Here is a 12,463-nt window from a genome sequence, read left to right on the forward strand (position 1 = left end):
AATTGAACTCCTAGTGTAAATGTTGTCACAGGAATGGTAGAAACTATCAAATCTCAAGGGGACTGTTATTCTAAAATCTAGCATAAAAAAAGAGAAATTTCTTTAGTTAGTGACCAATTGATAGCATTACACAAGGCACAAGCCGTCCAGAAAATTGAATATTTGCTCAAGAGGAAGAACCAAGCACGACAAAAACATCTGCCATAGTGTTTGAAAAGAATGGAATCTTCTACTTTTGGATATATTTGCGATCATTAATGGTTCGACGTACTCCACGTACATAAATCAAGCTTGCATGGTTTCATGCAGACTCGAAATGCTGTGATACAACAGCGACTCAACTGGAAAACCCATTTTTGGTTTCGACAATTCATCAGAAAACTCGTGTAGAAGAATTGAAGTCCAATTGACGAAAGAAACTAACAGTCCCTGTCATCCAATACCGTGGCTATACGCACACCAACAAGCCATCACTTGAAGCCGAACTCACAAATTCTATCATTGCAATTTCCGCTTTGTTTTTGTTCATAATTTAATATTTGGTCAGTATCTTAAGGGGCTAATTCCGAAATTAATAACACACTTTTTGATATGCATATAAAACAACTAGAAATTAAGTTATGAAGTATTCAGCATACAAATAACATCATCTCCCTTTTCAAAGACTTGTGTAATCACACAAGAAGGCCCATAAAATTATTTCAGACAGGTAATTAATTGAAATAACCTTGAAAAGTTGCATGCGTCTGTTCGAGAATGAAAAACTGTTTTAAGTATCTCATCGAAATGCGATCTAATTCAAATACTTGAATTGACTACTAAAGTGACTGCAGCTGAGGGCTAAATATGCAAATAATATGTTGTATAATAAGAGCTGAATGTTGATAATATAATCTCTTGCTTGCTCACAGAAGTAAGGTACTTTCAACCAACAGAATAGCTGGTACACTTGACATTTTCTGTTTGCACTTCTTAAATCATCTCACTTTTATTCTTAAAAATTCCCGTCAAATTGGTCGAGTGGCTCAACAACCAACAAGGTGCGAGTTCGAATCCCAAGGTATGGTGGTTTGAGTAATCCTTAGGTGGGAGATGACTTTCATCGTCCGGTATGAAATCATCACTCTGCTTACTGGAGGCCTGAAGTGGTCGAAACAAAGTTCTATGTTTGCTAACTAGAAGTCTGTGGAGTATCTAATCATCTACCATCATCTACTTGTGGATGATATTAATGTGCCATAGGAGTACAATCCTTCATGGGTGAGATTCACATAAATGAAAATATTCATCAAATACCAACTTGTACATTACATGGGCAACAGACTTTCATAGCTAATTTGCTGCCTAATAGTGAATGGTATGTTACATTAACACTTCCCTACTAGTGGAGGTATTCTACTTTTCTGGGTGGGGGGGAATGGGGGGGAATAGCTTTCAACCAACCTGGAAGCAATCTGCTGCAAACTATACTACATTTCTAATAGCTGGAGTTCTTTGAGATTCTCTTCAGCTGTAGCATTTGGCGTGAGTTCCATTTCTATAGTTAAGCGTTTTCACAAGGCTTGTTCGTATCTCGTTCGTGGCACCGAAAATCACAAGGCAGAATTGAATGGAGGACTTTGAGAGAGGCCAGCAGTGAACAGAAAATGGCTGACGATGTTCATATCTTTAAGGTTCTGTTGGCGTCCTTCAATGACAGGGATGCTTTATGTATTCCGTTCTTATCCGACACTCTGCAAATGGACTTTCTCGTAAGTTCTCCTACGCAAGGTTGAACCCCAAAGCACATAAATTCACCACGTGCAGGTTGAGATGCATAATACGGAAACGATCCACACTTAAAATTAACGATGTCTCATTGAGCGATGAAAATCATCTACCTACGAACAGCTACAAAGATCCATGTCGAAGGGTATAAACCCCCAAAACATCCGGTACGAACCCGGCGCCTTCTTTTTATTCTGATTAAATTCTGATGAATTTAACCGCAATGAAATCTACTCCAATGGTTGCAAGGGCTCGATCTCTGCCGGGGAGATGGCAATCCAATGTTGTTTCTTGTAAAAACGGGATCCTTCTTAATCTATCATTACCTAGGGTAACGTCAATGTCTTTATCTAAAGAAATACGTCTTCCTGTGTTAGAATTAACACCCAGAACTTCCTGGCAGAAGCACATCATTAACAGGTCCCTCAACCTCTAGAAACCCAAGTTTTCTGTCCAACCTCGAGAGTAATTTTGACCACCCTCACCTGAGGAGTGTACATGAACTCTCATAAAACAATTCTTGATTCTGTTTAGTGAACTTCCTCCTATTAATCTCAAACTCACTGAACCACTTTTCCTCCTCTTCTCTCTTGTTCACCTTCATAATTCCAGTGTGGGACTGTTGGAATTATGAAAATGAAGACACTCTGGAATTTTCCACAGGGTCGGCCCTTGAAGCAGCTCACATCTGACGAGCCTCTTGAATGGCTATTTACTGCTTTGTAGCGCTGGAGAAATATTTCAACTGTAATGATTGGATGATGTGGTACTTACCTCTAAGCCATCGAAGGAGATAGAGATCATCGAAATCTGGTTGAAGAACGTCTGCTACCACCACTCGAAACTGCGGAGGGAAAAAATTATTAAACAAAAGGTTCTTGCAGAAATTCCATAAATTTGTAAGCACTTAGAAACCAACTTATCAAACAGTTTGTTTATGGTAAAAGGAAGAGGTCATAACTGTGTATGGTGACCTCCGTTTAATGGTTGGTATCGTCTTAAAGCTACAGACACGATTTTCTGTTTGTTGGCAGTTAAAATACAAGCCCTAATTGAATCAATGTTATTCGATAATTAATAATGATAAATGGTAGGTAGAACTCTGAACTTGCTTAATGCGGTAATGTGCACTTTAATTCACTCTAAACAATAAAAATAATAAAAATATTATTGGAGACAAGAGAGATAACCACGTGGTTGTATTTAGGAAAGAGTTACTTGGCATCACCCAGCTGTGTTTGTTCAGTATTTGAAAGGACTGGATGCATTTTAAACTCTTCTTGTTCTGAGAGCAACAACCCGCGTGTGCATCTCATGATTATAGCTTGGATTTTCAATCTGTTACCAGCAGATGACTAAATTGCTGTCTCCAAGATGACTTAACACATCTACTTTTTCGTCATTCTCGCTAACCTTAAGGTATGCGTGTGGTGTGTGGATGGTAGCTGTGGTACGGTTTGTACATTGTGCTAAAACATTCGTGTTTTTGGAAGATCTGTCGTTTAAGTGAATGCTAAGAATGGCCAGTTGCGCAATCCATTGAGTATGCGATGCAATTCGCGAAATATTCATAAAATTAATTACCCTCATAGATTAAGAGTAAGATTGACGCCGGTAAGAATTATGACCGTGAAGAATAGAAAAATTAATTTACATGGCAATGTGGAACTTGTGAAGGCCTTTTTAAACCAATAAAACTGGGGAATGCTGGGGCATCCATCCCAGCCTGTTGACAGGAGTAGGGGTCTTCCAAATTTTAACTCTTAATTGAAGGAGTTTCTGTTAGGAGCACACATTTAAACCATAAACACGATTTTATGGTTTACAGGAAATTTTATGGTTTAAACTGGAAATTCCATCTACAGCCGTTAATTTTGATAACCAAAATTAACGGCTATAGATGGAATTTCCAGTTTGGAAGATCTTTCTCTAGACATCCGTCTAATTTCTAGGCGAAAGAGGAGCTCGACATGAATGCAGCAAACAATAATGCGTGTGGCCTGTTGCCAGGGCCCACTCCTAAAGAAAATGATATACACGATCGTGTACCTGACAGACACAATAGATTATCATTATATAAGACAATGAAAGAAGAAATACTGGCATAACAGTTATGTAATCTGGCACCATTTCGCTTATCCACGTCTTAACAATGACGTAATGGAGCATTTACTTCTAGCAAATTCAAGTCTTTTTCTGCAATTCTTCCTGCTGTCTGAAAATGCGAAACCAAAATAAATTCCTAGTACGATTTTTTCTTTTGTAGTATCCTTATCACGTGGTACAATTAAAGAAGCGGATGAAGATTTTCTCTAACAATGTATAATCAATGTACGTGTGTTAATGAGGCATGTCAAGAGACTTATTTCGACTCTGCGGTTGCATTGCTATCTATGCAACTTCGCCTGCCATTTTTTTTCTCGTTTATCAAACGCAGTGGGCATTGAGGCTTTCAGATCTACAAAGGATGTTTGTATTTTTAAAAGTTGAAACAGCACCTTCAAGATGATTAAAATGCTCTCAAAATTGAAGGCCGATCTTAATATATTATTAATGACTGCCACAAGGGCAAGGCTGACGTTTATATTGACGTCACAAACTCACATCTACAATCAAATTAACAGAAGTGACAAAAGCACACCTGTGTGAGCAGTGGGTGGCTCTTTTCAGGTGTCGTTTAAAAAGAGGACCCCTAAACTGCAAGTCGACATGGCCTTATGTAAAAACCAGTTCTAAAATGAGCGAATTTGCTGTGGTTCACAATGGTGTTAAGAAACAACTTTTTTATTTCAAAACGTTCGATGATAGGGTTGCCAGACGTTTACCATTTGTTATCATCATCATTTGATGGCGGTCTCGCTCATGATATGTTGGGAACCCATAACCAATCGATTGTAGTGGCTAAAGTTAGTTCACCGGAAACTACATGTCAATGCGTTTGTTTCAACTATGCCCCTACCTGGTCAAGGATTTCTTGCTCCTGGCTGGACAGTTCTTCTCTTGGGTCATCACACATGGCACCGGCTGGAGGCAGGATTTTCTGCTAGTGATATCGTGGTGTCTAGTGCGGAAAATTAAAATGAAATCTTAGTAGAGTATTATGAGAATTTACAATCCTAAATAGCCTTACAATAAAAGTACTGGATTAAAAATGTTATACCCGTTACTAATACACAGTAATTGTCATTTCCACTATTGAAGTGCTTCTTCAATAAAAGAAATGCAGCGAAAGTCTTTCTTTCTTCCTGGAAATAAAGCAGGCTTGTATTTTGATAGCATTGAAATGTACTCAATTATCTTCGCCCGACTTAAAAAGGGCTGTATGATCGCTGTTAAAAGCATATAAACAAGACTGAATGTCAGTGAGAGATAACTGACGTATAGGAAGAGTGGGTGAAAGCACAGAGCCTTTGGATACTCAGGCAAGGTTGGATACATAAACGAGTGGCAACCATCTGGTTGATTGGGTATCGTGTCACCGAGTGACACCATAAAATGACACCTTAGAAAGAAGGTCAAGGTACCAGACCCAATTGATGTTAACAGTTTAATCGAGTGAAACACAGCAAAGGATTAAAAATAGTATTTAATTATTTCACTATTTGGAATTACGAACATGCCTTGGAAATATTAAGAACGAGATGAGATTCTCTAAGAAGAGTAAGATCTGCTGACGAACAAGGACGGAAGAATCCACAATGATGATCACTAATTGATTGAGAAGTGTCTCTGATAGTAAAGAACCTCCATCACTTAAGGGTGGTCAGATAAGAGCAATGGGACGATAGTCTGATGGCCGACTCTTATATCCCTTTTTTTTAGGGAGATGCTTGATTCTATGTTGACAGGAAGAAGGCAGATGAGTATGAATACTTACACAGATACCACAAGATGGATGTTACTTCCAAGCTTAATACAACTGGAAGAATATCATCAAGACCTAGGATTGATTAGGATCAAGGCTATTGAGTATTTTTTTCTTTTTTAAATTCTGACGAAAGATCAGAGGAGGTCTACTGAGGGTGGTTCGTGGATTATTTGCCTCGGTCGTCTGAATTAGGGGGCAATCAAGAAGCAAAAGAAGCTTGTGCCAATGCATATCATAGAATGGATATTCCAACTCTGATAACCTTTGGTGTAAGATATCGGATCTCACGTAATTTATTATGCAGGAGGACCTCTGGAAGGTTCTCGCGTGCCTTAGAGGATGTCAGTTGAGATTCACTGATGTGTAACACATCGAGTTTCGATGTCTGTAAGTGATGCACATCGTTAGTGTTGGTATTAGGGTCCCGGATATTGACAAGTCTGTGTTTTAATTTCGATGTCTAATCATTTTAGGAATTCATTAAAGTAGTATCCATTTTTATATGGTTTTAATTTATAGTTTATGTAATTTCTATAACACTTTTTAAGCACACATTTGATCTGTAATGTTTATAGGTCCTATTTCCTGATTTTAAACCTTGTAATCAGTCAAATAACGGGCAAAGATCTCTTTTACTGCCTTTCAGGTCCACTTGCAATTTTAATTTGATACCAAAAGATAAGGAGGGTTTTGAGACAAGCCCTTTTATTTACGCAACTTGTAATGTGTATCCATGAAATCCCTATGAAAAAAGTACTTAAATTTTTCCTCAAAAGCCGATAAAAAAAAATGTTTTTACACAAATTGTTTTCGTATTTATATTATTATTTTCTCAAAATCTTAATTATCCGAATTTCGATGTGAATATGCGTATAACAATAAATTATCATATTACATTACTACAAACTCGGAAGTTCAATTTAGCCTTCATACGTGTCATTTTTAAAATGCCACTACATGTACTTCCACTTACGTAAGCGTGCTTAGGCTGAAATTTCTACTTTAAACACCTGCACACTACAGTTTCATCTTCGAAGACGAATATGCAGGTGCGTTGTACGATTTTTGACTCTGTATGTTGCTTAATACTTTATGTGAATTCTGTTGAGAATTTATATTATACGTTATTCCGATATGATATTATTTTTGCAGAAAAACGACACCTGTCATCACATACGTAAATTAGCAGCTTTCAATGTGGAAATTTATTATATTCAATAGCAAACGAACCGTTGGCTTCTCAACATAATTCGTCTGCTTTGTATATAACGTGTTTTAAATATGCTCACGTGCACAGCTACGAAAATCATTCACATTAACGTGCAATGAGAAAGCAATACTTATTTTGGCAATTAAATTCCGGGGCAGCTAAAAATATGGAATTAATTTAATTAAATAATATAGTATATAATAAAGAATTAAATACAGCGAGTATAAGAAAAATCTGCGATTCAGCTAAAGTGATTTACAGACAGACATGTCGTGAATTCTTTCCTCCTTTGATAAGCAGACGAATACTGTTAAATACGTAAGCACAAACAGCAGACATTTCCAAAATCTTTTCATGGTTGCTTGTCTGGTAAATTTAATACAAAATATCACCTGAATTAAATTCATTTCAATCATAGAAATCGAGACTTCGTTATTATTATTTATCCCTTATTATAAAACTTATCCATGACGCCAATAACAGCACAATTAAATAGTAAAATTTAATTGTGCTGTTATTCACATGTGTTATTCAAATATCTACGCAATTTAACTAAAATTTGGCAAGAGATAACGTCATTCTTGGGTACTATATGCTAAAAGGTACATTATTAATGAAAAAACTGGTTATAATTCGGAAAAATTTCTTAAAGTTAAAACTCCTGCGCACATAAATAAATATCGTGTTGTTCATATAGTCTATTACTTACTAAAAGAGCAAAGACAACTTACATTTTCTATTTCCTTCCAGATGATTAAACACTTGTGGGTAGTCAGCTCCTCTAAATGAGTTTAAGCGTCTACGGGGATGCCACAGTAGATAAAGCTTCACATGTAAACCCGACAGAAGAGGAGGAGGTGCGATTGGCAACTGACAATGCACGAATGGGTTAATGTCGTAATAAAATACGTCACATACGCTGAACCGAATCAAAAACGTATTTCTGCAAGTGCCCGGTTTGATCTGCGTATCAATTAGTACGTCCGTAACAAGTACGCCTAACCCTGTTCTAGAGACTGTCCACTCACGACGTATTCCGCATAATTATCTTCCTCGTCCTGTATTCGCAAATCCTTCCGTGAGATGACGGAAAAATAAAAGTTTCTCCTGCGGAGATCGCGTATCATTTTGGCCTCAAACCAAACTACAACAAAGTGCGTGTCAGAAAAGTGAATTTGGCTTTTTTTTGTTAAGTGTTGCATTTTAAGAAAGTGTAGTTTATCCGGCAGGTTACTATACTACTTAATTCATGATCAAAAATAAATAATTACAATTATAACAACGAAATTAACTCACGTAAAATATTATTTATTAGTAGAATTTTTGCCTGAGTATCGCAGACATCTTCAGTACATGTAAAAAGCTAATTAAACAATAACTGACAATTCCAAAAGACGCCACCTAAGTAGCTACTGTAAGATAACAAAAAAAGGTCAATAAATTTCCTAAATAAGTAAAAAATCGCCACACATAATTGATACATAAAAAACGTTGTATTTTTCCAAGTTGTTCTAACAGACGTGCCATTGTTTATTGCAAGTATGCGTGCAGACTCACGTGAACGCCAATATTGAATAACTGCAGCATGGCTATCTGGGGTGTTATAACTCCAATTGTTGTTTAAGTGGACAGGATTCAGCAGGATTTCCCTTGATTCTATAATTTTTCTCTCAAACTCATCGTCAGAGCGAAAAATATTTTCTGATCTATCCCAGCAAACGGAGTGGCTTTGTTGATCATCATTAGGATTATTTGAAAAAAGAACATGACTGGATAACGCAGTTGCATGTGATCTTTTGTAAGAGATGTCTCTTTTATTCTCTTCTATACGTTGCTCAACAGATTTGTTAGTTTGTCCAAAATAAGGATCTTCATCCCATATATATATGGGATGAAGATCAAAAGAAAAAAAATTAAAACCTTCTTCGGTCGTCCACCTAGATTGTATGGTTTTCCAAAAGTTCATAAACCAAGTATTCCGCTGAGACCAGTTGTGGATTGTATAGGTTGTCCCACTTATCAAATTTACTCACTTCTTCAACTAGAAGAACTGATACTTATATAAAAAAATACTTTGGATTTTAAAAATAAAATTTCGGATCTTCATTTGGACGTTTTGGATATTATGATTAGTTTAGAGGTATCATTATTTACTAACGTTCCTTTATCTGACAGCATTGAATTACTGCAACAGGAATTTCCTTCAGACATTGTAAAAATATTTAATTCTGTAATACATTCTGGTTATTTTTTCTTTAAAAATAAGTTGTATCAACGAATCGAAGGAACAGCAATGGGCAATCCTCCTTTTCTTGCTTGCTATCGCCAACTTCTTTATGGAACATTTTGAACAACGTATCTTTGACACCATTTCTCCCAGACCTACTCATTGGTTCAGATATGTCGATGACATGTTGCTATCTGGAATGGCTCTTTTGATGAACTACAACAGTTTCTCTCTAAATTAAATGCACTTCATCCAAGGAGCCAGTTCATCCTAGAAGTAGAATTAAATAAGCAGTTGCCTTTTTAGACCTTTTAATTCTTCGCCAACCAGATGGTAACCTTTCTCAGTGTATAGGAAGAAGACTCATAGAGGCCATTATATCCATGCTGAATCTCATCACCAACCCAGTCAGGAACTATTAAAACACTGGTTCATCGGGCCCACTCCTTTTGTTCTTCAGACGATCTATTACAGAAAGAATTGCAATATATTATTTCCTCCTTTTTATCTAATGGATATAAGAATTCCTTCATCAAAAGAGCTTTGAGTATTTTGATATGTCTTCCCCTTCAAATACAAAAGAAATAACGCGTATGTATAAGGCATTAGTGAACGCATAGCAAACGTTGTAAAACCACTGAATATTTTTGTTGCCTTTCAACCAATCAGAAAAATCTCCACCTTTCTCACTTCTCCAAAGGACAAGCTTCCATATCTTAATTATCCAGGTGTCTACCAGATTCCTTGCTCTTGTGGGTTATCTTATTTCGGACAGACAGGAAGATCTGCCTCTATTCGGATAGATGAACACCAGTCTTATATTCAATACCTTGAACCTGAACAGTCTGGACTTGCAGAACATGCCATCAACCTAAGACATAGAGTTCATTGGAACAAGACAAGAGTCCTTCGCAAAAGTCGGTTCCTCATGGGACGGCTTCATAAAGAAACATGCGAAACTAGCTTTTTTAATTGTATATATATATATATATATATATATATATAAAAATTTATTTATTTATCTTTTTTTTTTAAGTTAGGAAATTTATTTACCTTTTTAGTTAGCTACTTAGGTGGCGCCTTTTGGAATTGTCAGTTAGTGTTTAATTAGCTTTTTACATGTAAAAAAAAAAAAACTCTTAGCAATGCGCAGAATCAGAAACTACCAACTATGTTCTGCTGAATTGATTGTAAATGTATGAAGAAAACAAATATTACTTACAAAGAAGGAAGTTAACAGAAAATCAGACGGCGAGTTATGAAACGGCTTAAAATTATGTTTACGACTTATTTTCTCTTTTCCTTTCATAAGATTAGAGGAAATACTTGACGAAAATACAATCTAGAAATTGGCCCCAGTGCGGTAAAACGCACTTGCAACACTCAGCTGGCAATATTTGTGAACTCCGCTGTCAACGTTGTTTCGATTAACGTTTGGCTTTAAGGAGTCGAACGTACGAGTGAAGTCAGCGGGGACTCCATTGAAATTTCTCTTATAAATCCGACTAATGTAAGTCGACTGTTGGCCAACATGAACACGTCTCAGACAGACAGCGGATAAGACTGATTTGCAGTAATGTTAATACTGTACACACACCTGCGAATCCAAAAAAAATTACAGTAATCAGAGTTGAATGATTTGAAATTCTAATTTATTGCATAGAAAATGATTATTACCAAATATGAATTAGAATCCTCTAAATCAACGTACTTCGTAGATTATATAACCATGTAAACACATAAAAATGTAAGTTATTTGAAAACATTAAGGTCATTCAAAATATCAGACTATTTCAAATTTTTCCGATTGGTTTTGATGAGAGCATAGAAATAGCATGCATTTCAGCTACGGGACTGACTCGTGTGTGAGGGTTTGCGCGTGGATTTCAGTTAATCATTTGCTAAACATGGGTCGAACAAGTGACGTATCGGAAGCTAAGAAGTTTCGTATGGGTTCTCTACACAAAGAACGCCAAACGCAACAGTTCTTAGGTTAAGAATTGAAATGTTCTTAAGCAAGCAAGTGTGAGTAGAGTATCGAGGCAGTATTCTAATAACTGGAGTTTTCAAAATCAAAATCATCGCTGCAATAGCGGTCGAAAGGTAATGACTACATTAAGAGATCAGAGGAGATTGAAGAATATCAAGAAGAACAAACACTTCCGAAGTGCAAGGTATTTTCACAGGAGATGGAAAGAACTAGGTGTGAATGTGTCTAAATCTACGACGTCGAGACAACTTCACAAATTGGGATTTAAATCATGCGTGCCTAAAACGAAGCCGCTTATCCCTTCCAAACGAAAGGCAGCTAGGGTGCGATGGTGTAAGCAAAGATTGTTGTGGGGTCAAGAGGACTGGTACTTTTTAGCGACAACAGCATGTTCCGTGTGTCCCCATGGTCATCAAGGGATACAAAGGTGTTTAGCGTCTTAATGAAGAAGCATGTGATAGCATGAAACGTCCGATGAGCTTTACAACCTCTTTCAGGGTATCGGCATGGATGACCGCAGAGGTTCCAAGTGGGCTGTGTATTGTGTACGAAAGAATCAATTCCAAAGTGTACCAAGAAATTCTTGGATACTTTACGTTACTGGCATCGGAAGATTTCTGTGATGAGATTTCCATTTTCAGCAAGATTCAGCTGCTTGTCACACTTCCAAGACCATTAATAGATTGCTCAATGAAAGGCAAAACAATGTAATTCCTTGGCCAGAAAACTCACCAAATTTAAACCCCACTGAGAATTTGTGGGGTTTAAATTTTAAATAAAGTAAAGTCGGATGCAACAAAGTACTAATCATCGTGTTGTTTCCCTTTGACTGTACTTTTTTGTACATTTATTTCCGCATTATTCTAATATTTTGAACCATGTAAAAAATTATTCTAATTTTGTGAATGTTTTCAAATAAGTTTTCTTATAATTGATATTACATTTTTATGTATTTACATGGTTATATAATCTACAAAGTACGTAGATTTAGATTATGTTAATTCATATTTGGTAATAATTATTTTCTATGTAATAAATTAGAATTGTCCAACACATTTTCTTTGATTATTACAATTTTTCGGATTCGGAGGTGTAGTCACCTTTTAAGAATACTCTTACTTGCGAATGCAAGATGTATTTTTACCAAAATGGGCAACTCAATTGAGTGAGCATTACTCTGGTATTTTCACTAATACTGTCCATTTTAGTATGTATTTTCGGCAAAATAATTTATTTTCTTGTAGTTTGATATAGAAGAAGTCGTAGGGTGGGAGATGCCATTTCCACACAGTTAACAGGATAATCACAAACATCCATGCCTTAGGCGGGATTCGAACCTGAACCTTTTGGCTGGAGAGCGGATACACTAACCACTCGGCCATCCAGGCCGACAACTATTTC

General features: G+C 36.5%; 1 protein-coding gene across 1 annotated transcript in view; it reads right to left on the reverse strand.

The window, feature by feature from the left end:
* Positions 1–4,828, reverse strand: part of LOC150104502 (SEC14-like protein 2) — a 32,014-nt gene extending 27,186 nt beyond the window's left edge. The window contains exons 1-2 of the mRNA XM_090395567.1: positions 4,727–4,828; positions 2,542–2,611 (exon numbers count right to left, since the gene is read on the reverse strand). Coding sequence (XP_090251693.1) covers positions 2,542–2,611; positions 4,727–4,783 — 127 coding nt within the window. The 5' untranslated portion in view covers positions 4,784–4,828. The remainder of the gene's footprint in view (positions 1–2,541; positions 2,612–4,726) is intronic.
* Between the last annotated feature and the right edge of the window lie 7,635 nt (positions 4,829–12,463).

This window comes from Typopeltis vanoorti, chromosome 7, assembly GCF_054136105.1.
Source record: "Typopeltis vanoorti isolate ZY-2024b chromosome 7, IOZ_Tvanoo_1.0, whole genome shotgun sequence".
Classification (NCBI taxonomy): Eukaryota; Metazoa; Arthropoda; class Arachnida; order Uropygi; family Thelyphonidae; genus Typopeltis; species Typopeltis vanoorti.